General features: G+C 38.9%; 2 protein-coding genes across 7 annotated transcripts in view; one reads left to right on the top strand and one right to left on the bottom strand.

Annotated features, from left to right (window-relative positions):
- LOC120954641 (dystrophin) overlaps positions 1 to 23,321 on the top strand; it is a 29,335-nt gene extending 6,014 nt beyond the window's left edge. For 3 of the 5 annotated variants that reach the window (XM_049609197.1, XM_049609196.1, XM_049609195.1), the window contains exons 7-19: positions 4,614 to 4,694; positions 16,328 to 16,775; positions 16,844 to 16,995; positions 17,083 to 17,342; positions 17,412 to 17,639; positions 17,705 to 17,838; positions 17,924 to 18,153; positions 18,274 to 18,783; positions 18,892 to 19,473; positions 19,555 to 19,683; positions 19,785 to 19,896; positions 19,972 to 20,280; positions 20,714 to 23,321. In XM_049609197.1, the coding sequence (XP_049465154.1) occupies positions 4,614 to 4,694; positions 16,328 to 16,775; positions 16,844 to 16,995; positions 17,083 to 17,342; positions 17,412 to 17,639; positions 17,705 to 17,838; positions 17,924 to 18,153; positions 18,274 to 18,783; positions 18,892 to 19,473; positions 19,555 to 19,683; positions 19,785 to 19,896; positions 19,972 to 20,280; positions 20,714 to 20,811 (3,273 nt within the window). In that variant the 3' untranslated portion in view covers positions 20,812 to 23,321. Of the gene's footprint in view, positions 1 to 4,613; positions 4,695 to 16,327; positions 16,776 to 16,843; positions 16,996 to 17,082; positions 17,343 to 17,411; positions 17,640 to 17,704; positions 17,839 to 17,923; positions 18,154 to 18,273; positions 18,784 to 18,891; positions 19,474 to 19,554; positions 19,684 to 19,784; positions 19,897 to 19,971; positions 20,281 to 20,523; positions 20,595 to 20,713 lie in introns of all 5 variants that reach the window. The other 2 variants (XR_007452601.1, XM_040374739.2) reach the window with 2 other exon arrangements.
- A 64-nt stretch (positions 23,322 to 23,385) lies between these two features.
- On the bottom strand, positions 23,386 to 27,308 carry LOC120954643 (IDLSRF-like peptide). Of its 2 annotated transcripts, XM_049609199.1 has the most exons (5): positions 27,076 to 27,308; positions 26,424 to 26,978; positions 26,179 to 26,307; positions 25,890 to 26,088; positions 23,386 to 25,339 (listed from the first exon to the last, which is right to left on the bottom strand). In XM_049609199.1, exons 2-5 carry the CDS (start codon positions 26,542 to 26,544, stop codon positions 25,192 to 25,194), a joined length of 597 nt encoding a protein of 198 aa, XP_049465156.1. In that variant the 5' UTR covers positions 26,545 to 26,978; positions 27,076 to 27,308; the 3' UTR covers positions 23,386 to 25,191. The 2 variants fall into 2 exon arrangements, with proteins under 2 accessions (XP_049465156.1, XP_040230676.2); XM_040374742.2 differs by having other exon boundaries at positions 26,424 to 27,308.

The raw sequence follows: 27,308 nt of genomic DNA, 5'->3' as shown, positions 1-27,308 counted from the left end.
CATATTTATGTAATTTTTGCCACTTCGAAAATAAGCTTAAACCAGTGTCAACGGGATGTGTTGGAGTTTTACATGATATTTTTTAAAAGATATGAGGCTGGAAATAGACGTACCGAGATCATCGCGGTACCGCGAAAATCGCGTATGACTTGAGCTGCCAATTAAGTTATAAAATCTGACAGATAGGCGAGATAATCGCGGTTCGTGTATGGAACCATCCGAGGTCTGGTGACGATTGAATGTGCCTAGAAGAAATATTTTTCTATCAATTTGCGAATCAAATTATTTATTTCACATAGTTTATGCAAAATAAAATACAAAACTCATTTCTCGACACGAGTTTTCACACAAATCCGCCAGAAAAAGTAAAAATAATCGGTTCGCGCTACCGCGAAAATCTCAGCAATACCGAAGTTGGGTATCTCTGCGAAACAGCAGGCGCGATTGGAGGCGCGGAAGATTTGACAGCTCAACTGTTCTACAACTGTTACAAAACAAGGCGCGGTACCGCGACGATCTCGGTTCGTCTATTTCCAGCCTGATATTTCTACATAATCTGAAGAAAGCAAGGCGATTGAATGCGCATCTTTACTAATATAACAAAAAATATAAAAATGCTTCACGTGGGGCAAAATGGGTAGTTACGCTTGAGGCAAAATGGACAGATTAAGCTTAAACGACTGGAAAATTGAATATCCATAGAAAAAAAATGAAAGCTCCACAGCTTCATTGGTTTGATCAATAGATGGCGTATTACAACTGATTATTATATTGCTATCCTTTTCTTGCAATGTGTTTCGACAAGTTTCATCTTATCATGACCTATATAGTCTTCTAACTTTCTGAGCAAAAATCTATATGAATGGTCGTGTGGTCAGATACGTGGGTATCAACACCAACGACCATTACTCAAATCTCACTTGCTTCAGTGCTGGTGGTTTCCGTTGGAGTTTAGTATTTAAACAATCGTATCGCCGTTCTAGTTCTAGCGATGCATAACTTCAATGCGAAACCATACAACAGTACAGAGGAAATGAGAAAGCTCTCCTCCAAGCGATGAAACTCAACTGGTTGGGGTATCCAACCAACAGAGAGCGCGCGCCACCAGCTTTTTTGCTATTTTTAGAATGCATGAGTCGTTTGCCGTCTGCTAAACGAAGTCTTTCAATATTCCGTTTAGGTAGAGTGCTTGAGTCGTTTAGAAGCCGTTTAGTGGTCGTTTAGTGGATTTGTGGCACTTGGGATCTGAGATTGCTCATCGTTTTTTGATACCCCAAGCGCCACAGATTAAGCTTAAACGACTGGAAAATTGAATATCCATAGAAAAAAATGAAAGCTCCACAGCTTCATTGGTTTGATCAATAGATGGCGTATTAAAACTGATTATTATATTGCTATCCTTTTCTTGCAATGTGTTTCGACAAGTTTCATCTTATCATGACCTATATAGTCTTCTAACTTTCTGAGCAAAAATCTATATGAATGGTCGTGTGGTCAGATACGTGGGTATCAACACCAACGACCATTACTCAAATCTCACTTGCTTCAGTGCTGGTGGTTTCCGTTGGAGTTTAGTATTTAAACAATCGTATCGGCGTTCTAGTTCTAGCGATGCATAACTTCAATGCGAAACCATACAACAGTACAGAGGAAATGAGTAAGCTCTTCTCCAAGCGATGAAGCTCAACTGGTTGGGGTATCCCACAACAGAGAGCGCCACCAGCTTTTTCGCTATTTTTAGAATGCATGAGTCGTTTGCCGTCTGCTAAACGAAGTCTTTCTATATTCCGTTTAGGTAGAGAACTTGAGTCGTTTAGAAGCCGTTTAGTGGTCGTTTAGTGGATTTGTGGCACTTGGGTGGGTGGTGATGATATTGTCACTCATTCTTCATTTAAAGCTTCAAAAATATTTTTTGATCGCATCCTTTTTAAACCTTTTTCAATTATAAACATTGACAACAACTTCCAACGTAATTATTGATTAACGAAAAACACATTTGCTCATATTTCAAATAGACGATCTAGGCATCGTCCGACGCGGGGCCATGGAGCTTTCTCAAGCTAGAAGCAAAGTTCTTTCTTCTACTGAAACTTAAAACGTGATTTTTTAACTCGTCTTTTACTGCACTACTTTATTGCTCAAAATCGTACAATGTAGCAAAGTAAATTTTCGCGGCGGATCGTTAAAAAAATTCACGTACGCTTTCCTATACTTTCTGACTTCATCTCATGGCGCTCGCGCGATGGCCGTTTTTCGATTCGCGCGGCGATGTTTTTTCTGCTCCCTCTGATAACGGCAAATCGGCGACGTTACGGTTCGGCTGTCAACGGCATAGTAATAAACACAAATTGTAAACAACAATTTGTCACTTTTCGCCGACCTCGTTGTTTTATACAACACTAACAATGAGACCCCAAAATTTGTCTGATTCATACCGTGAGGTATGAATAAGCTTGAAGAAGCAAGGCGAAACGCTTTATTTTGAGCTTTAAATAGAAAACACACAAAATGTTGTATCGCATATTTTTAAACCTATTTCAATCATAACCATTGAAAACAACTTCCAACGTAATAACCAATAAACGATAGCACATTTGCTCATATTTCAGATAGCTGATTGCTGCATCATCAAAGATCCTCAAAATATTCTGAAACCAATGTTGTGTCGGTTCAACAAACATTGAGAACGTAGGACCTTCAAAAGCACCCATTAGTGCTTGAGAAAAAAGCGGTGAGAAACCACACGGCCCCGTGGCCTACAGGGGACTGATACATTTGTAACACGTTCCATACAATGAACGTTTCCTATACCTACCTAAGCAGATGGAGGATAGCAAGGCAGTGTCATCTTTACCTAGATTTGCCATGAGATAATTTTTGGATGAATTTGAGCCTTGCTTGTTATTGTAAGTTCATTTCAAAAAAACAAAAATGGCTAGAAATAAGATAGCATCTATACGGATTTGATATTTGTTTATTAAATTCAATGGTTAGCCATACGACCTTTTTGGACCGTTTCTCCTGAATAATACATAATATTTTTAATGGGCATTTTATGGCCATCTTGAAGCGGGGTAACAAATGAGGTATATAAATATACATCAACTTAAAAGCCATAACTATACAAGGTTTCGAATCATATAAGGCAGCTGTGTCAAACTCATTTCATCAGAGGGCCGCAAGTACAAATTTTCAGTGATTTGCGGGCCGCAAAGTTTGGAATGGAAAATATACCCCAATATTTATGTAAAATACTTTTTAACATTTTTATTGTTAAACAAATTGACTTTTTGTGTACTCCTCGCTTCTTATCTGGAATCGTTTGTTATGTACAAATTCGCGATGTTATTTTTATATGTGCTATTTTTTACATGAGAAAATTTTTTTAATGTACTTTCAACGTTATTATTAAAATAGGACATTTTACATTACTCGCGTTCTCTTACGGCAGTTCTGCTAGAAAATATCTGTTAAACACACTTTTTCACTGAAGTAGGAGAAGTCTAGCAGCCTGTAGTGAATCTTTTTCAAGCAATCCGAGCTATCCGAGTATGACAAAAAACATGCCCCAAATGGACCGTGCCCCCATACGTAGGACTGACTATCGTGCTAAACCCGCTAAACAAATTCGAGCAGTCTGCGAGCTCGCATGAGGCCTCGCACTCAATACAACTTCATAACCCCAGCGCCCAAACATTTAAGCAACTTGCGAGGGCAAGCAGATTTTTCGCCCATAATTTTAGCAGATATAATTATAGCACAAAAAAAAAGGTTATAATGGCTCAAATTATTGCCAGCTAAATTTTCAAAATTTGATATCAATTTCTGAAAAAATCACCAAAATTGATTCATAATATACAGGCGTCCCCCGAGTTACGACCCCCTCGAGTTACGACGATTCGCAGATACGACGATTTTGATTTTGACAGTTGAAAGTTGTCATTGAGACGAAATTGGTATATTTTTTAAATTGCTGTGCTTATAACCGTTACAAACACATTTCCATAGATTCCACAACTCTCCGGTCTTGAATTTCACCTGTAACACCTGTAATTTATAATTTCGAGCACGAAAAACTGTCCGAAACCCTCGAAATGATAAGGGGTAAATCAATAAACCATTAGTAGTACAGGCAGGCCTTGACTGACAACGGTTGAAGTGCCATAGAAGAAGAAGAAAGTTTTACCAAAACTTTATATACATTTGAAAAAATAAGAAATTTGTGATAAAATATATACTTTGACTTATTATCCGTGTTATTTGAGTATCCTGTCGAAGTCGAGTCCCGATGAGCTCGGGCACTGGACTGTATTTAGACTTTGTTGTTTTTGTATAGACTTCTCATCGACTATCATCGAATATCATCGATTTTGGCTTCACGTTTCGCGGAACGACGCTATTTGGTGGAATGTCTGGTTGCAAGGTGACACTGAGCCGGTGCTTTGGCACCAGCCGAACATAACAACCTAATCGAACTAACGTATATTACAGACTGCAGAATTGATATCCCAGATTGCAAATGCTATTAGCTTAAGAAAAAAAAACTAATAAATACTAATCAATACTAAATGTTATAGATTTAATCTAAATTGTCTTCTTATTTTTTCCCCCAGTTCCTTGGTTGGCTGAGTGAAGCTGAATCTTTATGTGAAAACACTGAAACCGAAGCAGAAAGGAATCCGCATTGCTTAAAGGTAATCATCAATAGAATGATATTATAAAATAAGTTTGAAGTTGTTCCTACAAAACATAAATCCCGCTAAAAATTGCGAGGGTTTCGAGTAACATCTCGAGGTCGTATGTAATTTCTTAAAATTTTAATTTTTTATTTAAAAAATTATATTCTTTGCTTTTTTCACCGTAATTATCATTCACTGCTCGCAAAACAAATTTGGGTAGTCCAAGGCCTTGCACACCATACAACTTCATAGCCTCGCATTTAAGCAGCTTGTGAGGGCAAGCAGTTTTTTGGTCCATAGTTTCAGCAGTTATACAATGCAGTTAGCAATTATTGCACATCGCAAACAGTTACGTCAGCAAACATTATACAGTAGAACGTCGATTATCCGGGGACAGATTAACCGGCGGGTGGCTTAACCGTGCGCATAAATGTGACAGCTGTTCAAACGTATAGCGAACATTTGCAGCGTTAGTCAAGTGAACAACCTGTTTTTGTGCAGCTCTGTAATGTCTAGTGGTATTTTCGAAATTCATTTTTGTTCATCAAAAGTTGTTAAACCTATAGTTATTGATTAAAATAATGTTCTACTAGCGATCAATCGATTTATTCAAGGTGAAATAATCATAAAACTAGTGAATTTTATAATTTTTATATGAATTTGACATTTCTTGGACCATTATCCGTGCAAATCGATTAACCGGCAACCGTCCGGTCCCGAGCTGCCCGGATAATCGATGTTCTACTGTAGTTTGTTAAAAATATGCTTTTTTCACATTTATTTTGCCATGACATGATTCATCCGTGGATTCGAAAATAGAGATTTTATGCCATAGAGCGTATAAACATTAAAGGCCGGGCTACATTGACCGTACTCTCTGGTGTAATTTTGATTTTCACTAGCGCATCTGGCGGCGGCTGACCGAAGCTTTTTTTGGTCGTCGAGAGAATGGTCGTGCCGGATCTCAAAATTAAGTAGTGTTTCCATCGTTTTTTGCCATGAAAATGGATGAAATGCGTGCAAGACATGTGCATCTACCTTTTACAAAACTTTTCTCATCCAAATTGAGTAAAAAACATGGAAAAATTACATATTTTCTGAAGCGGCTTCAATTTGTTTACCAAATTGCTTCCGACAGCCGCCGCCAGATGCGCTAGTGAAAATCGAAATTACACTACGGAGTACGATCAATGTAGCCCGGCCTTAACACTTGTTTTTACCGTATGGATATCGCGACAAAAATTTAAACGAATGTTCTCCCATGCACAGGGATCCCAAAAATAAGTTTAAATAACAAAATACACAGTTTTGTTTACATATTTTAAAAGATTACAAGAAAAAAATGGTTTCATCCAGCCTACAGTGGATGGCAAAAATTGTACGAAAAAGATTCGCCACTCGGCCTTAGGCCGCAAATATATGACGCGCGTTTATGCGCCCACGGAAACGCGTATAAGGCTGGAAATAGACGATCCGAGATCGTCGCGGTACCGCGAAAATCGCGTATGACTTGAGCTGTCAATTCTGTTATAAAATCCGACAGATAGGCGAGATAATCGCGGTTCGTTTATGGAACCATCCGAGGTCTGGTGATGATTGAATGTGTCAAAAAGAAATTTTTGTTTTATCAATTTGCGAGTAAAATGATTTATTTCAGATAGTTTATGCAAAACAAAAAACAAATTTCGTTTATCTACTCGTTTTTTCATACAAATTCACCACAAACACAACAAAAACAATCGGTTCGCACTACCGCGAAAATCTCAGGAATACTGAAGTTGGGTATCTTTGCGAAACAACAGGCACGATCGGAGCATGTTCTACAATTCTTATAAACAAGGCACGAATTTCGCGGTACCGCGACGATCTCGGTTCGTCTATTTCCAGCCTAATAATCCAGGCATACAAATGAAATGTCATTCTAACGTGCTACCGCGGAAACGCAGAGATGCTCATGCTGATACTCGAGTATCTCAATTGACATTTTCGAGCACGAATAACCGGGAATTCGAGCGAAGTCCCTTAAACTGGAGTCTTAACCCAAGTGACATTTGCTCGAAATTGTTTTTCCATATTTGCTCGATTAGTACTCGATACGCCTGAAATTGTGGATTTGGTATTTGATGAACAACAAAAGCAAATTTTGTGTGAGGTTATTTTATAAAAAATCGATATTATTTCAGTATAAAATTGCTTCATGACCTACTATAACGATAGGAAACATCATTTCCGCTCGAATCTAGAAGAAATCAACGAAAAAACCGCATCACAGTTGATTTTACTGGACTTTTTTCCAAATTCCCTTAAACTGGTGCAGTTTAAGGGAAGTTTAAGGCTCCAGTTTAAGGGAATTTGCTCGAATTCCCGGTAATTCGTGCTCGAAAATGTCAATTGGGAAACTTTCCTTAAATTGCACCAGTTCAGTTCAAGGAAATTTTGAAAAAGTTTTTTAAAATCAACTTTGATACGACTTTCTCTTTGTTTTTTTCTAGATTCGCTTCGAAATGATGTTTTCTATCGTTACAGTTGGCCATCCCAAGCGCCACAGATTAAGCTTAAACGACTTGAAAATTGAGTATCCATAGAAAAAATGAAAGCTCCACAGCTTCATTGGTTTGATCAATAGATGGCGTATTACAACTCATCATTATATTGCTATCCTTTTGCTTGCAATGTGTTTCGACAACTTTCATCTTATCATGACCTATATAGCCTTCTAACTTTCTGAGCAAAAATCTATATGAATGGTCGTGTGGTCAGATACGTGGGTATCAACACCAACGACCATTACTCAAATCTCACTTGCTTCAGTGCTGATGGTTTCGGTTGGAGTTTAGTATTTAAACAATCGCATCGCCGTTCTAGTTCTAGCGATGCATAACTTCAATGCGAAACCATACAATAGTACAGAGGAAATGAGAAAGCTCTCCTCCAAGCGAGGAAGCTCAACTGGTTGGGGTATCCCACAAACAGATGGCGCCACAAGCTTTTTTTTGCTATTTTTAGAATACATGAGTCGTTTGCCGTCTGTTAAACGAAGTCTTTCTATATTCCGTTTAGGTAGAGTGCTTGAGTCGTTTAGAAGCCGTTTAGTGGTCGTTTAGTGGATTTGTGGCACTTGGGCATGTAACCACTTTATACTTAAATAATATCCATTTTTTATAGACTAATTCCCTTGGCAACATTTCTGGATTTTCCTATTTATTTTAAAAACTGTGCTCATATCCACTCACAAAAACATTTTAATATTAAGTTGAAATTATTTTTTATCCGTTTTGGTGTGCAAACATGTTCAAAAATATTAATGCAAAAAAAACATGAAACAAATCGATTTGTTTCTCTTGCTACAAAATTGTTCGTCCATACGAATTGGAAACAAATGTTCCCGCAATTTTCATAAACCCGGGCCTTACCATACACCTGCTCCTACAAAAGAAGAAGATGGTGCACCTACACATACACCTGTTCTCACTTTCCTCTGAATCGTTATCCGGTTGCTATGGATCGCAATCCATGAGAATGGATCGCAATCAACTACGTCTGAATCGTTTTCAGCTACGTTTGGATCGTTTTCAGCTACGTTTGGATCGCTCTCAGCTACCTTTGGATTTTACGGTAGCTCGCGCAAATTTTGTTGCGACGCATAGTTTATTTAGTGACCGCTTGGCGTACCTCACGATTCACATCATAACAGACAGATATGAAAAGCAACAATTTCATATTGTTCTATGTTTGAACCCAATTGAGAGCTTCTCATTGAATTCTGAAACCCCATTTTTAAGCAATGAATAACATTTGACAGATTTATCGGCTTCTATGCATCAGAATAGATTCCCAACCAGACCGTCCCTCCATAGCAAAGAAGGAATATTCGGCTAAATCTCGAAAGCCTAAACAGGACTGAATGACTACGTATGTCGTCACGCCAAAAAGAAGAAGATTGTGCATATTTGTTTGGAAAAGTGTGGTCAAATAATCAATAAAGTATGAATGGTGATGAAAGCTTCACATAAAAAAGTGATTAGATTTTACAATTGAATGCATTAATTATTTAATTCTTTCCTTGGAATGCAAATGTGTCCCGCGGTCACTGAATAAACGGTTGCGCTGCAATGAAATTTGCGCGAGCTACCGCAAAAACCAAAGGTAGCTGAGAGCGATCCAAACGTAGCTGAAAACGATCCAAACGTAGCTGAAAACGATTCAGACGTAGTTGATTGCGATCCATTCTCATGGATTGCGATCCATAGCAACCGGATAACGATTCAGAGGAAAGTGAGAACAGGTGTAATTCTAAACGTTTGTTCGAGTCTTATCTTGTTCGATAGGTGACAGAGCGCGGCCTTAGCTTAATCATGATGAAATGCAATATGATGTTGTGTGCAATATGAAGCAGACCACAGTTAGACCACACCCTAATATGTCAAACAAAATTGTGGTTTATGACCAGAGTGACCAGAAATACCGATTTATCTGTATTCCTACCGATTTTTTATACGCCTACCGATTCACAGATGACCGCCCTAAAACTACCGATTTTCCATTTATCCTACCAAAAATCACAGATATTTGATTTTTCAGTCGTTTAAGCTTAATCTGTGGCGCTTGGGATGCTATTTCAAGGATTGTTAACCACATTTGTTACTTAACGCGCTGATGCACGTTTGTTTGCCTGGCACTTTTTATCCGTTAAAATTTAATGTTCATAATAAGTAGAAAATGTCAGTTGCGTGGATTCCGAAAATTTCTCGTCAAAGAAAGTCATTTAAATTTGAAGTTGAATCTCGCTGTCGGCGGTTAAAGCTTACCCGACAGACAAAGAGAATGAAATTTTCAGGCGAGGGGAAGGTAGAAACACACGGTGGGGGTCCAGCCCAAGATCGGATCCGAAGTCCGTTGTTTTGGGATGATAATTAATGAATGGCGGATGGAGCGCTACCACAGGGAGAATGCGCTCTCTTGCTCATTCTTCTTCTTCATTTGGCACAACAGTCGCTGCCGGTCAAGGCCTGCCTGTACCCACTAGTGAAGTGGGCTTGGCTTTCAGTGACTTATTGGTACCATAGCAGGATATTCAGTCCTACCTATGGGGGGTCGGTCCATTCGGGGCTTGAACCCACGACGGGCATGTTATTAAGTCGTTCGAGTTGACGACTGTACCACCAGACCGACGCTCTCTTGCATGCCTTTAAAATACACGAGGCGCTCTCACTGAAAAGAACGCTCGCTCGCGTTTCATTGTATTTTCCTCATACCCCTTCCTTTCCGTTTCTTCCCAAACAAGCTGCACTAGTGCGAGCGAGACACCGATACCACCATGCCGCTGCGAGAAAACCAAACTGAGCGCGCAGGCTGAAAGTGAACGCACACATTCACACATGTGTAATTGTGTGAGTGCAAAAACTGTGTGGAAACCAAAACACGCTCGCGGCTCTGCGTAATTCCGTGTATTTCCAACCGTCTCCCCTTGCTTCTACATGCCCCTCGTCTGAAAGTCGCACACTTTTTCATTCTCTTTGCTAGCAGGATAATCATTAAAATAATTGATTAAACTTAAATTGTTGCGTTCTGAACAACCCAAGCGAAATTTTTCGGGGATAATGAACATAAACTCATGCCATCTCTTTCTATTCATCAGCTCTACTCTCTCACACGCATCGATGAACTTTTACACATCTCTTTGTTCATTGTGCTATATTTGAAGGGTTTAAAACTGATAGATAACGATTCATGTTCATGAACTAGTAGTGGTCAAATGGTAATGGTGTAATGTTTGCACCATGGTCGACATGAGTTCAATTCCATTTTTATTGTTTTCATTGATGATTTAAAGTTTTGATTTTTTTTAAAACATGCAGCTCCAGTAACTTCAGACCCCTTTACTCATTGTTAGAAATGCGTGTTTAATAGTCAATCTATTATTTTTATTGTTTTATTTATTTCTTTTAATTCATTTCGTATCAGTACACCTTCATACAACAAAACAAGCAAATAGCACGATCATGAATAATAATATGGTGGCAACTGGCAAAGTGATTCGAAGTAGAATTAGCGATGCGGTTGGTAGCATCAAGGATGAAGCATGAGCATGAATTGAAATATGAGGGAAGGGAATGAATCCGAATGTTCATTTCTATTTTTAGCTCTTTTTTGCATGGGTTCATCCTTCACGTGTGTTCACTATCCCCGAAAATGATCTGTATTTCGCTGGTCTTTTCGGGGATAATTCGTTAACGAATTATCCCCGAAAAGACCAGCGAAAACCAGCGTGGTCGGGAGCTTGGGAGTGCTCCTGCCGAAATCTGCCAATATAATCTGGCCACACTGGTCCGCAGGTCAGGCGAGCTTTTTGGCGGCCACCGTCGCAAAACCGTCGCAAAACGTCAAAACCGGCGTCGCATGTACTGCAAACCGACGTCGCCAGCGAGCGAAACTCGCAATGATTTCGAGGCGCTGGCGACGGTCGTTTTTGACGTTTTGCGACGGTTTTTGACCTTTCGAGCGAGCTTTCGCCCTGCGGGCCAGTGTGACCAGATTATATTGGCACATTTCGGCAGGAGCACTGTTGAGAACGCAACCATTTAACCGTCTTGTGTACGACCAAAAAACATTACGTAATCGTACAACCGCCTACCCGGGTAGGCCATACAATTTGTATGGAAGTATGATGTTTTTTGTGATTAAAAGAGTATATCTTTTGAATTTGTTGTAAGATTTGAATGAAAACTGTCTTATAGGTTCATAATTTGAGCCGGTCACGTAGTACAGTCGTCAACTCGTACGACTTAACAACATGCCCGTCATGGGTTCGATCCCCAAATAGACCGTGCCGCCATACGTAGGATTGACTATCCTGCTATGGGGGGAAATCAATTAGTCACTGAAAGCCGAAGCCCACTAGTGGTACAGGCAGGCCTTGACCGACAACGGTTGTTGAGCCTAAGAAGAAGAAGAAGATAGATTCATAATAATGTTTTATAACATATCGTTGTAAAATTAGAATTTTAAAAATCCTATCAATATTTTTTTTAATCAAAAATGTGCAGTAAGGCACGTGTCTGTGCTCCATCGCATGCGATTTTATCGCACGTGCTGTCAAACGCTTTTTTGTATAATTTTGCGATTATTGGGATGATTTTAATAATAAAATGATTATGAAAAATTAAGTTGAGATTGTTCCTACAAAACACCACACATTTAGTTTGACAGATAAAATCGGATGCCGCGTCCGACGAAATCAAAAATTTTTGATTCCGTCGTACGACGAAATCGCACGTCCGACGTTATCTGTCAAATCTCATATAAAATTTTGACAGGCCTTCCGATAAAATCGCATCCGATGGAGCACAGACACGAGCCTAACTCCAACACCCCAACCGGCCTTGCCGCATGTTTTAAGTGGATGAATAGTCTTTTTCTAAGTTTTACTTACGTTTCTTTCAAAAGTTACATACATTTTTCAATTATTTTGCTTGTTGTATAAACATATATGTTGACGATTTATAAAATATACTCATCTGTGTTGTGTACAGAAACAGTGCAGTGTAACCGCGACTCGATGCTGTCGTGGAACTGACAGCATCCGACGTCCGAATGGCCGTTAAGGGCTTCGGGAGCGATCGATAGCGATACCGAGGGTTCGCACTCGATCATAGGCTGCGACCCGACACACACAACAGTCTTGTAGCATATACAGTGGAACGTCGATTATCCGGGCAGCTCGGGACCGGGCGTTTGCCGGTTAATCGATTTGCGCGGATAATGGTCTAAGAAATGTCAAATTCATATAAAATTAAATAATCCACTAGTTTTATAATTAATTCACCTTGAATCAATCGATAAATCGTTAGTAGAATATTATTTTAATCAATACCTATAGGTTGTTGTTCATGAACAACTGTTCATGAACAAAAATAAATTTCGAAAACACCACTAGACACTACAGAGCTGCACAAAAAACTGGTTGCCCACTTGACTATCGCAGCAAATGTTCACTGTACGTTTGAACAGCTGTCACATTTATGCGCACGGTTAAGGCGGCGTTCTAGCAGCAATGGAACACGACATCCGACACGAACAAACCCATATAATCATATGTCGGTGCACTGTCAGACACAAACAAACAAACAAGACAAACAAGTCAAATCCCATACATTTTTCATGTTCGATGTCGTGTTCGATTGGTGCTAGAGCGCCGGGTAAGCCGCCCGCCGGTTAATCCGCCCCCGGATAATCGACGTTCTACTGTATATTATTTATATTAGAATATAGTGATTGATACAGAAGAGCCGCGTGTGTCCTTTAGTATCCTCAATTGTGCACCAGTCCGAAACACAAAATTCTGTTTTATTAAAAACTGGCTCTGACCGTCTCCAGACAACTTCGGAACCTCCTCCACTCCAATCTAACGGAGCCGGCTCTGCACCCACGGCTCCGAAGCTGACTCCGCTCCAGCTGCTCCGGAGCCGGCTCCGCACCAACTACTCCACGTTCACGGCTCCGGAGCCGGTTTGTACAGATTGCACCAAAACAATCATTTTAAATATTTTTTAAAGCAGGAATATCCATAATTAGCAGAGTAAATAATGTTGAAAGGAATCTATAAAAAAATCGATAAGTTTTGAACATTGTTCAACAATCACACAATCACATCGGGTGTTATATTCTACACTTGCGAGATGATAGATTCGTTTTATACGCTATCATACAATGCCGTCTCTATTTGTTGTGGGCAGCCGTGCCGACCCCTGGACTTGCCGTGGCAGTTGCGCTGCCACCGGTCAACGTCCAGGGGGACGACAGTGTGTCACGCACACTGTCGCACTCACTAACCAGCGCAAGGCTTAGTGTGTGCCGAGCGCACAGTTAGAGTGTGTTTGCGAGCCGATCGAGCAGGAGCTCTCGGCAGGGGCGCTCGGTGCGGCTGGTGCGCGGCCACCGCACTTGTTATTTTAAAGTGTATTGTGTATTGTGTATCTTATTTATTTTGTATGTTGTATGAGTGTAATAAAATATTTAAGTACAAAAGTTCTAAACATAAAACTATTGAAACGTTAGTCCAGAGCCGTTGGTCCGGAGCCGTTGATTCATCGCCGGCTCTGGAGCCATTGATTCGCCGCCGGCTCCGGGCTGTTGGTACGGAGCCGGCTCCGAAGCTGTTGGTGCGGATCCGGCTCTGAAGCTGTTGGTGTAGATCTGGCTCTGGAGCCGTGGGTGCCATTGGTGCACTCCAAAACACCCATTCCTATTCGGCAGTAACACTATGACAAAAGCATGAATGTATGTGTTAACTTTCAGCCAATTATATTTCGTTTGCCTGTAGTGGTTGGTATCATTTTAAAAGAGATGATTTCAGTGTTAATTTTAAAATATTGTTACACATCATGTAATTAAATTAAACTGTACACAACTGTAATACAACATTTGAAAAAAAAGAAAAAGACATAAGCATCCACTTAAAACATGCAGCAAGGCCGGTTGGGGTGTTGGAGTTACTGCACATTTTTGATTAAAAAAAATATTGATAGGATTTTAAAATTCTAATTTTACAACGATATGTTATAAAACATTATTATGAACCTATAAGACAGTTTTCATTCAAATCTTACAACAAATTCAAAAGATATACTCTTTTAATCACAAAAAACATCATTCTTCCATACAAATTGTATGGCCTACCCGGGTAGGCGGTTGTAAGATTACGTAATGTTTTTTGGTCGTACACAAGACGGTTAAATGGTTGCGTTCTCAACAGTGCTCCTGCCGAAATCTGCCAATATAATCTGGTCACACTGGACCGCAGGGCGAAAGCTCACTCGAAAGGTCAATAACCGTCGCAAAACGTCAAAAACGACCGTCGCTAGCGCCTCGAAATCGTTGCGAGTTTCGCTCGCTGGCGACGTCGGTTTGCAGTACATGCGACGCCGGTTTTGACGTTATGCGACGGTTTTGCGACGGTGGCCGCCAAAAAGCTCGCCTGCCCTGTGGGCAAAGTGACCAGAAATGCCGATGTATATATATTTGGGTTTGAAGGAAAAAAATTCCTTTTTTTGTAATCATTGAACGATGAAACTCAGCCAAACAATCAAATCAATCTTAATAATCTAAATAAAAGCGAAAATCAAATTACTAAAAATCGGACCAATGGAGCACTGCAGTGGCCCTAAGCGGTCGCGTGGAGCCCCAAGAAAAAGAACTTGCCACCACTGAGAAAAAAGAATGAGCATCTTAGTTATTCATTGGTTTAGAATTCCTAGTACCATTTTCAGATCAACACTTCAGAAAGACCTTCATTTGTGTAACCGCTGAACCAAATCTAATCCATATCCTAAGTAAAGGATGCATCTTCTTTTGATATGGAACTTTAATTTTGCGCATTAGTACACCCCCCCCGCCCCCCACCCAATCACGCTTAACACTTCTTTCGCTTTCACTTCTTTCAACTCGAGTTTCGAGTTTTAACCTTCATTTCTATAACCACCTACCCGGGTATGTTTTGCTTATTCTTTTTATGATAACTTTTTATTGGATTATCGAATCGATTCAAAAAAAATAGAATGCCTAGAGAAACATGTTTTACAAAAGTGGTAAAAAATTCAGAATTTTTCAATTTTTTAAAATGTGCTTTAAAAAATAAAATCAACTTTTACCCCTTACTTCTATAACCACCTACCCGGGTAGGTAATACATACAATAAAGGATTTTGGTTTCGATTAGTCGCTAATTTTGTAATGATATGTATAGCAATGCATGTAGTTATATTTATAGAATCTATTCAAAAAGTTTTCTAGCTCTTAATATTCTTCAAAAGTCACATAGATTGAAATGATTGCCCCGACAGTCGGGAAGACATGGCGGTGTATTAGTGTCAGTTGAACTAATTGCTATGCATTCAATTTATGTAATTAAAAGCCATACTTCATAAATTTATATACTAAAAAGAAGTATTGTTATTATAGCTGCATAGAATAAGTTAAATAAGACATTTTTTGACTAATAAAAATACAAATTCCCTTATATAATGTATTACCTACCCGGGTAGGTGGTCATAAAGATGAGGGTGTATTTTTGGTCATAGAATTGAAGGTTAACCTACCGAAAACTACCGATAAAATTTTGATGCGCCTACCGAAAACCGCCAAAATAATCTGGCCACACTGTGCATGGGAACCAACCGAACACTCATGTTGTGAAGTAAGCCTTGCACAGCAATTTGTCAACAAAACGGGAGCAAAATTCAGAAAAATATAATTTTTATCCAGTGTCTGGAGCAATAATTTGATTTCGTAAACTGAACATCATTAGTCGACGAATTGTTTAAATTAACATAACAAAATAACGACAACTACGGGTGAAGATCGTGCAGTATAAGCGAATAGACATAGAGACTTGAAGTGGGTGTTGGTGCTATTTGCATATCGCATTTCACCCACAGGGTTTAGCTCGTGCTTAAGTTTGTAGAACATGCTCATGCGCAGAGTCGTCTATTGTCGATCTTTTTGCAACTTTTAATAATTCTAGGTGTACGTGCGGTGACGGTCGTGAATGGTATTTCTTTCCCAAATAGGAAATGGTACCGTGAATCAACACAATTTTGTGCTGAGTTCCGATTTTAATCATGTTTTTGCTCTCTATTTTTGCCTGCGCAGGATTTGCAATCTGAAATCGACGCAAACCGCAAGGTTTATGAAGGATTGGATAATACTGGACGTAAATTGCTGCGCTCACTAACTTCCCAGGAAGATGCAGTGATGTTGCAGCACAAGCTAGATGAAATGAATCAACGCTGGAATCATCTGAACTCGCGCAGTGCTGCCATCAGAAATCGGCTGGAATCTAACTCTGATCACTGGAATGCTTTATTACTTTCGTCGCGCGAGCTTACCGAATGGGTAATTCGAAAAAATACCGAACTCACCTCAATCGGTTTCGGCTCAATCAATGGAGACTCCAACAGTTTACAAATGCAGCTGGATGAACACAAAGCATTTCGCCGGCAGCTTGACGATAAGCGGTCAATCATTGAAAACAATCTAATGAATGGAAGGCAATACATATCAAATGAATCACCACTCTCTGATGCCAGCGATTCCGAAGGTTCATGCCGAACGAATTGAGAATCAATTAAGACGATGATTAACCTTTCGTTTTCTTGCATTTCACAGCGATTGACGAAACAATGTATATTTCTACGGAAGAGCAAAATCGTATCCTCAGCCGAAGCATACGCAGAGAGGTCAACAAACTGTCGGAACAGTGGAGTTTGTTGATTGAAAGGTGTGATAAATGGAAGCATCGTCTGGATGAAAATATAACGGTAAGCAGTTGAAAAGCCGCTGCCGGCTATAATATATGTATTTTGAATATGTATGTATATATATTTATTTATTTTATTTTTGCACAGAAAATGCGCCAGTTCCAAAAAATCTTGGAAGATCTAAGTTCACGAGTAGCATCAGCCGAGACAATTACACATTCATGGACGACCCCAGCTCCTGGATCAGACACAACAGAAGAAATGCAACATTTGCAGCGCTTGAAAGACAAACTTACAACAGCAAATGCACTACTGGATGACTGCAACGAGCAGCAGAATTTTTTCTCGTCTTGTCGAGTAATTGTTCCGAGCCCTTATTTGGCAAAACTAGAGGACATTAACACACGGTAGTATATATTAGATACAAGGTATCCTGTCACTATATTTATTATTCGTCTTTGTTGTCTCTCGTACAGTATGAAGCTTTTGCACATTGCTGTGGAAGAGCGATTCAAGGTACTGCAGCAAAGTATGCAAACAACTGCCGAAGATGGTATAGTTGGGAGCCACCATGAGGAGGGTGGCAAATTTTCAAAACCTCTTCACATTGCCGCCGGAAGTTCGACTGTTCCAAACTTAGAGAAAAGTGTCCAAATACCATGGGAACGTGCAGTGACACCTGCTAATGTGCCTTATTATATCAAGTAAGTTTTGGATTGTTTTATCATGCAGCCATTGCCCTTACTAATTGTACAATATTCTTTCACAGTCATGAACGCGAAAGCACACATTGGGATCATCCAGAAATGATAGAACTAATGAAATCACTGGCTGATTTGAATGAAGTCCGTTTTTCAGCATACCGTACTGCTTTGAAGCTCCGTACTGTGCAGAAAAAGCTAGGTATTAAAACACAAAAGATTAATTTTTATATTTGAATTTAATCAATTGATTTAATTAAATATTAATTAACATATTTTTGTTCTAGCGTTTGACCGTTTGAATATGAGTGTAGCGATTGAAATATTTGACCGATATGGCTTACGTGCACAAAATGACAAGCTAATTGATATTCCCGATATGACAACGATTTTAAATTCATTGTACACAACGCTTGAACCCATCGATCGAGCAGTAATGCTTGATTTAGCTATCAATTGGGTTCTCAATGTGTACGATTCACAGCGTACGGGACAAATAAGGGTGCTCAGTTTCAAGGTAAGATAAGCATAAATAACCTAAAATCGTAATTAAACTTCCAAGGTACATGCCAGATCCATATAAATGCTTTTGTTTCGACATTAATCAACCATTTGTACATTTCTATTTGTTATGTAGGTGGGTTTGATTTTACTGTGCCGTGGCCATCTGGAGGAAAAATACCGTTACCTTTTCCGATTGATTGCTGACCTGGAAAAAAAGGTGGACCAACGAAAAATGGGGCTGCTGTTGCACGATTGTATACAAGTGCCCCGCCAGTTGGGAGAAGTTGCTGCGTTTGGTGGATCAAATATTGAACCTTCAGTTCGATCGTGCTTCGAACTCGCTGGAGGCGTTAATCAAAATGGAGAGCTGACGGAGACAGCCATTGAGGCGCAGCATTTCCTTAGTTGGCTACAACATGAACCGCAAAGCATTGTATGGCTTCCTGTACTTCATAGACTTGTTGCAGCTGAAACTGCAAAACATCAAGCAAAATGTAACATATGCAAGGAGTACCCAATTGAAGGCTTTCGGTACCGCTGCTTGAAATGTTTCAATTTCGATATGTGCCAAAAGTGTTTCTTCACTGGTCGCAGCACAAAGAACCATAAGCTCAGTCATCCTATGCATGAATACTGCACAACGGTAAGTTAAAAATCTCTTAAAAATATGCTGTGTGTTCCAGCAGATCAAGATTAACTTGCGGGTTCTTGCAATTTGCTGATATTGTATGTGTATTACGAACTTTTGCAGGCTACATCAACAGAAGACGTTAGAGATTTCACAAGAGCATTAAGGAACAAATTTAAGAGTCGAAAGTATTTTAAGAAACACCCCCGCGTGGGTTACCTTCCCGTTCAAAGTGTTTTAGAAGGAGACGCTTTGGAAAGTCCTATACCCAGCCCGCAGCATGGAACGCATACACTACAAAATGATATGCACTCCCGTCTGGAAATGTATGCTTCTCGATTAGCGCAAGTTGAGTGTGGAACTAGATCAAATTCTACACCGGATAGTGATGATGAGCACCAACTGATTGCGCAGTACTGTCAAGCATTACCCGCTGCAAATGCTGTTGGAAACAGTACGGGAAGCGGTGGGCCGAAGTCTCCCGTTCAAGTGATGGCTGCAATGGAAGCGGAACAGCGCGAAGAGTTAGAAACCATGATAAAGGAGCTGGAAGAAGAAAATGCGAATTTGCAAGCGGAGTATGAGAAACTTAAGGCAAAGAAAACAAGCACACCCATCACTACACCGGACGAAGGATATAAAACTCCAACATCGACATCTAATGCCATTGTCTCATCTGTGACCACATCATCATCTGGAGGATCGGTAAATAATATTATAAATAACCTTAAAATTAATGAAAGGATGTCGAATGAAATGCATTTGTTACTCCATAACGTCGTTTAGGACATGGTTACCGAGGCCAAACTGCTCCGACAACACAAAGGACGATTAGAAGCAAGGATGCAAATATTAGAAGACCACAATAAACAGTTGGAGGCACAGTTACAACGTCTTCGACAATTGCTGCATGAGGTATTAATTAGATTTACTTTTCATGCAATTTTACATTGTCTTTTAAAACATTTACATTCCGAATTTAACAATATGTTTGTTTTACATTTATTATACGTTAGCCAACAATTCCTAAACCACAAACGCTGCAAACTCGGTCCGTCACAGCATCACAACTGAATACCGATTCGCCGGCCAAAATGCAACACAATGGACATTATGATCATAAGATGTGTTAGTAATGTGTTGTGGTTAATAATATAATGATTGAAACCAGTTTACAGCTGACTGTAATTCTTTTGTTTGCAGCTTCGGAATCCTCTCAAAAACCAGCTTCATTTTATGGCGCCGTCGGAGGAGGCAGCGTAAACGGATTCTTGTCAATGGCAGGCGAAGAAATGAGGCAACGTGAGCAATACAGTGTGGATGCATTTGATAAGACGGGTGCTGGAGTAGCTGCTGTCACCAATGCTTTTGCCGCCAATAAACCTGCTGGATCTAATGGAGGTGGCGTTGGTATTGGGAGTAGTGGTGCAAATAGTAATATCATGTCATCCGAATATACTATGGATGAGCGACCACCTCCGCCACCCCATTCAAGTTTGTTGCACATGGCCGGTAAGTGTACAATTACAAGTTAGAAATGGCAACAATAATCAAATCATAACAACAATAACACTAATGTTTTCCTAACGCTTTCTAACCTACTAACTACCACATTTTTCTGTGTGATCTGTTTGTTGTTTTTTTTTCATGCTACATTACGTATTGCTCTTATAACATATCGGGTTTTGGCTTCTCATATAATGCAATAATATGCTTGGAACCGATCCCGTCGCCGTGGCACCATAATACCTGCAGGAAGAATACAGTAAATAAAATTATTTATCTTATTCTATGTTGTACTTCTCGCATAGTCGCAGTTATTAAAAGTAATTGCGTAGACTATTTGATAAATTTTAATTTCTCGCTTCTAGAATATAAATTTAGTTAACAATATTGTAATAATTTGTTATATTATCTTCTTTTGTGTTGTTTCACCCCTCATCAGACGACCTCAATAAAGCTGTGGAGGAATTGGTGCACATCATGACGACGGAGTCAAAAGATGATTTGCAAAACGATAGCACAAACATTGGACTGCAATAAACAATAAGGTAGTAGTGGTAGTGCGTATCGCTAAAAGATAGTTAATGAACCCCATTGTCTAATTCGATCGATATCCTATTGGGAAACATAGTCATGCATATCCTTTACGTATCATGAAATAATTACAGGCTTTTGAATTGAATAGCTAACATCTAGTAACAAACAGGCATCATTTGGAAACACACACGTTGCTCCAATTGCCGATTTCACACTCGATAGCGAAGTTCGTGTTTCACAAATATTTATATTATTATTATTAGTTATTGATCCAAGTATGATATCCATCATTGGTACGGACATTATCTATTATACAAAGATATATCCTATATACGAAAAATATGCATACATGCAAATAATTTTAACAAAGCCACATAGCTTACCTTCAGCTAAATAACCATTCATATCATATGATGCATAATGTTAACTATCGTAAAAAGGCAAAAAGAATACGCGCAACAACTGACGATACGTTTTTCATTCATTTAATTTATGCTGCGTTTTCTCTGCTCAGTTTAGCAAGTTTAACAAAGCGACTTTTTAAAGTATGTTTCGTAACATGTTATATATCTTGTATGCTCTTGTATGAAAAGTGTAGTAAATCATACTTTCCTGTTGGTTTTGTTGCAATCATTGCTATTAAAGTGTTATTTTCATCAGATGATAAAAAAATGTGAATTATATTGAATAATTTTAATTTTTTTTAAAAAGATTTCCATAAATAGATGTCAAAAGATGGCATTCTATGTAATAAAAGAAGGCAAAATAGAAACACCAAAAACAAATTGCAACTTGTCAGCGCGTAACATTTATTTTGCGTGGTGATTTTAATTCGTAATATTAAATTATTCGTCGAAAAAAATGTTTGTTTATTGTGAAGACAAGTAAACATCGTTCTAAAAAAGTATTAACAAAAATGCAATACATTTCGCACATAATGATTCAACATCGAACAGTTTAAAATGTATCGTTGTGTAGAGGTGACCATGATAAGAAAATGCAAATAAGTCGACAAATGAATGTATTCCGACAATGAAAATTCAACATTCAACTCTGTTCAACGAATTTTGTGCTTTGTCGTTTGTTTAGCGACATACCATACATATCAAAGACACAATAACAACTGGAAAATAGCGTAACAATCTGATCGATTAAAAGTGGATATTAACTTGAAGAATAAAAAACAGGATAATAAAATGATTAAACCAAAACAAATGGTGTCAATCGCATTAAAGCCGGGGGAAACTGCCCGTACTCGCTGGTGTAATTTCGATTTTCACTAGCGCACCTGGCGGCGGCTGACCGAAGCATTTTTCTAAACAATTTGGAGCCTCTCCAGAAAATATATTAGTTTTCCATGTTTTTTACTTAATTTTGGCAATAAAAGTTTTGTTAAAGGTAGATACACATGTTTTGCACGCATTGAATCCATTTTCGCTATGAAAAAAGGTGAAAATAATACTTTATTTTGAGATCCATCACGTCCATTCCCTCGATGACCAAAAAAAGCTTCCACCAGCACAAACCAGATGCGCTAGTGAAAGTCGAAATTACACTAACGAGTACGGCCAGTGTCCCCCGGCCTTTAAGTTTACGGAAAGGCAACGTGAAAACGTCACACATCTCACAAAAGTCAAATCCAAAATGAAATAAGAAGGATCGTTTAGTTATATGTCGTACTACCATACAAAAGACACTCTACTAACCTTTATATAGACATATCTTCCATTTTTTTTTACAAACCGGATACTCCAACTCCATAAATTCTCGACATTAGTGAAACATATTAACAAACCTGTAATGCCATCTTTCTATGTAGACGCATTGTTATTAAAACATCCAAACTAAGCAGTAGTTAAATATTCTTATGACATTAACAAAAACAAAAAAAAACATTACCTTCGCATTACCTGTACTATTGCACTCCGGCAAATAACATTTTCTAAAACAAGTTTGACTAGTATAAGTATTCAGCGGTATTTGAAATTATCGTCTATATGTGCGAGTGCTAGTGCGATTCCTAAGCAATTGTTTGAAGAGGGCCCAAGGAAAACTCTATACCCATTACACATAAACGACACGAACATGACAGGGAAACAACAATGATAATAGTCGTCAGTATAATAAATGCTTTGATCGCAATGTCTTACATCTCATGTTGTATTATCAACAGCAAACATAACATATTCAGCAACACTAGTAGATGAAGAATGTTTTAACCCCCGGTGCGTGCACTTCAACTATGCTTTACTTAATTTGAAGCGAAAATCCCATAGGATAAGTGCACCATTGATTGTAAACCAACGGATGTAGATTGATGCTCAATCTCGAAGGAAAATTATTGCTGGATAAAAACACAACATTATGGCATGTTTAAATTGCTTACAAATATACTAAGAATAGAAGCTGTGCGACGGTATACAACTAATCATCCATGCAAGATAGTAGTAGTTGTTGCATACAAAGGAATACAGAAACAAAACTCAATAAACAAACAATGATAGAACAAAACAGTTTAACATTTTCATCATTTATAAAATAAAACAAAGGCATTAAAACGCGGTTCAACACAATCAATTGACACAAGATACCGGTTTAGATATATTTTCTTTTGTATGCTGAACATAGCATGTTTCGCATGTTGCGTGTTGTGGTTTGTTCTTCGTGTTTGCTGGTACAGGTTGTATATGCTTTGATCTCAACAGCAAATTACTCCACTGCGTCAAGTACTTGTTTCCATCCCCTGGATATAATCAATGATTGTTACATTTTACATACACCATATCAGTTTGATTTTGTGTTGATTTAGGACGAATGGTGGTGGTGGTGGTGGTGGCATCAACGATACAGCTGTATTTCGCTTGCAAGTGAGTAAACCATAAATGTGATTTACATTATGGTGTGAGAGTGTGGTTTGGTGTGAACTACTGCAGAAAATGTACGTGGATGAGAGGTGTTCAATGCTGAGCTGGTGTATAATTTATAGAGGCAATACATTCTCCAAAAATCAGTTCTCCATAACAGTAGCAGTCAGTTGCTAGTGTATAGAGTGGGAGGGAAGAGGGGGGAGGGGGGGGGGGGTAAGGTTTCTAAAAATTTGATATGTCTTCTGGTTTTGCTTTAAACATTAGTTTATCCATGAATTGTCTTCCGCGTTGTCTCTGAATGCAAAATTTGAAGTAATCCTTTGTCCCTGTTTTTTCTCTCTATTTGCTTACAATGCAATGCATGGCGACACGACGACACTAATCGCCATCTCTCTTAACCTACTGGTTATAACGCCAGTCTATAGTCTTTGCATTACACGATACATAAGGTACATCCCTCCTTCGGTATCATCATTCGGTTGATATGTTTTGATTTTTGTATGTGTGGGTGTGTGCATTTTTTGTGTAAGAGCATGGTACGATAAGGTAATTTGCACACGAACACACGCTAGTGTGTGATCATTTCGAAATCGTGTATACGTGTATAATGTATAAGCATGCATGGGGGCACTATAAATATAATGATATGTATTTATGTTTCTGTACTCTTAATTTCACTTCTGATCTGATCGATTTCATCTCATCTTAAGAATTTCTACTGTTCTTATCTCTTTATAACACGTTCGACACATTCGAGTAGCTCGAGATGCACATGGGAAATCAAAAATAACACTAAACTAAATAACTAAACTTTATGAATGACAGTATTTCTTAAAGAAGCTAATGGACGTGAATTGATTCCGTTGGTTACCAATGCTAGAGTTTTTTTTAAATTTTTTTTTGTTTTTTTTTGTGCTACTGATATTAACAACCTTCTTAGATGGTTGCTTCGTTCCGTAGTTTCCTTTCCTCTTTTAGAAGATTCGCTGCATCGTGATGCAATCTGTTCGTTAGCTTTACTTGCTGTACTCAACAACAATATATGCTTCATTGAAGCGAAAATCGTATCGAAGTAGAGGCTTGGGTGACGATCATGCAGGTTTGGATCATGATTTGTGTCAGGATTTTTCAATTGGCTTAAATGCTGCTCATGCAAAGAATAATTGATTTTCTATGTTAATATTTCCTTTCCAGCGAGCAGTCATCCATAATTGATATTTGTCTCATTCGCCAAACTCCATATCGTTACGGCAGGCTCTACTTCTTTTCTTCTCACGGAAGTCTAACGAAACATGTTCCTGATGTTATAATAAAGTAAAATAACTTTTTTTTTCTTATGATCGTCAAGATTCACTGGTAACATACGGCATATGCCTCACTGACTGGTAACAGTGAATGATAGAATTATGGTTTCTTAATAGCTGAAACCTTCCGGTGAGCCTAAATAAGAATAAATCTGCGGTGTTAATGGTAGTAAATAATAGAAGCTACTTCTATACGGCAGCTCGGACGATACTCAGTCTAGGAAGCCAGTGTTGACGAGTTTCTCTAGGAAAAACTTTACGTCACCCAGCTCTGAATCTTTGATACCGATCGATTTTAACATGCCCAAATCGCCGTTCTCCACTGCCATGAAAACTGATCGTAAATGCTCGAGGTCAGACCTGCAAACATCAGCAACAAATGCGTGGATTAATGCAATGACACATGGGTACTACACACATCACTCTAAAGGCCAGGAGATTTCATCTTTGACGAAGTTTTAGAATAAGAGATTAATGGGAAACTAGAGGTCACCTACGACATTGAGACGTTATTAAGTTATTAAGTGATATGAAATTATTACGATTTTGAAAGTCGCTTGAAGGGCAAGTGTTGTATTGAGATTTTAAAACGAAAGGGTACGAATACGAATATTTTACAATCTTTACTTGATCAATGAAAAATGGTTGCCGATGGTGCCTTAATGAACAAATTGTACATTACTTCGTTTGTAATCGATGATTTGGGTATAGTAAACTTATAAAAAAGTGGTTACATGCAACATAAAAAAAACATAAAAAGTTACTCATGCTTTTGCATGTCTATTCAACTCAAATAAATATTTGTTTGGGGGTTTGTAGAAGATACGCACGTAAAGCATCGTATATCAATTCATACTCATGTAATCAACGTCATATTCATTCGAGTTGTTGAAGAATTTAAGTTACTCACCGCATCAAATGGAGAGCGGCTCCAAAATCTTCGATGGTTTGCGATTCACTGAGAGCAATGGCCACTTTTTCCACACCACCAAGTGGTGCTAATGCGTCACGCGCTTTACTGCCGAATAATTTTTCCAGATAGTTAGGACCGTGTGATGCCAGCAAGCTTTGTAAGAATGATGCTGTTTCCTCAACTGGTGGACGCTTTGCTGTAAACGGTGCTCAGAATTAATACATGTCACACAACGACGTCATAGAAAATGCTGTAGGTGTAGTAGTAGTAGACCAGCCTTGCTTACCTGCTGTACAAAGACGCATATCTTCGTCATACCCATCGGAGCAATCGGGCGCACCGTCGCACAGGTACTGTATGGAAATACAATTTCCATCGCCCGGGCACTTGAACGGCTCGTATGGATGGCAAGCCTCTGCCGCAGGAATGAAAAAAAAACATAACAAATTGCACATAATCAATCGTTCCAGCCAACATTTGACGCGTTAGCGAAATGGTAGACGCCCTTTTTTCAATATGATTCATACTTACCATTGCGCTTAGAAACAGCTGGCATATGCCCGTAGAGTCTACTTAGATCGATTCCCAAAATCGCCAACGGGAAGGACACAAAAAATATGTTTCCAAACCACAACCAGTTTGTAGGAGCCATGATTAAGATGGGAATCTCTGGCAAGCAGAAGTTGTCCCAAGGATTTGTATTTAAATTGCAGTATGTTCTGTCGCAGTGTAATAGTATCTTTTCGTTGCGCACAAACACTGCCCACACAGCACTGTAGAAACTGTAGCCCCACAGTAGGGCAGACAGGTCGGATGGATTATTTTTTAAAGCCCACAATATCTGGAAATGGTAACCTTGCTTTCTTTGTGGGTCGATGCTACGCGTAAAGCAATGAGATACTACGCAAAGTTTTAACTAAACATCTAAACTATTTTAACAGCCTCCAATCACAACGGGCAACGAAAGCACTGTAACACTGTAAACTATTCGTTGAACGGAGGATGCTCGTTCTCCGTCCGTTTGCCGAATGGTAGCCGTTCGTGTCATGTGCCGATGTTAATGTGACTACGCGAAGCTAGAACATTCTTGCAATGGAAAAGGAAAATGTCAATGGAAAAACCCCACGATAAACGAATGGCACGAGCGTACGCCAACGCGCTACGAACTCCGAAGTTGTCGTACTTGCTTTGCCCTGTGCTATACGAAAACGAAGCAACTAGACGTGTTTGCTTGGAGCTCCTGCAATGTTATTGTAATAACTGTGATGTTTTATATTTGGATTTTTTTTGTTTTAGTTAAATAATGAAACATTTTTGTATTGTTTTTTAGGATTTTTTATCAAACTAGGAAATCTAATTCCGACTTTTCAATGAAAAAAGCTATGTGTTAAAGGTCGTCATGAAGGAGAATATAAC

This window comes from Anopheles coluzzii, chromosome 3 (genome assembly GCF_943734685.1).
Source record: "Anopheles coluzzii chromosome 3, AcolN3, whole genome shotgun sequence".
In the NCBI taxonomy this organism is placed as follows: domain Eukaryota; kingdom Metazoa; phylum Arthropoda; class Insecta; order Diptera; family Culicidae; genus Anopheles; species Anopheles coluzzii.
This window is presented reverse-complemented; position numbering and strand designations above follow the sequence as displayed.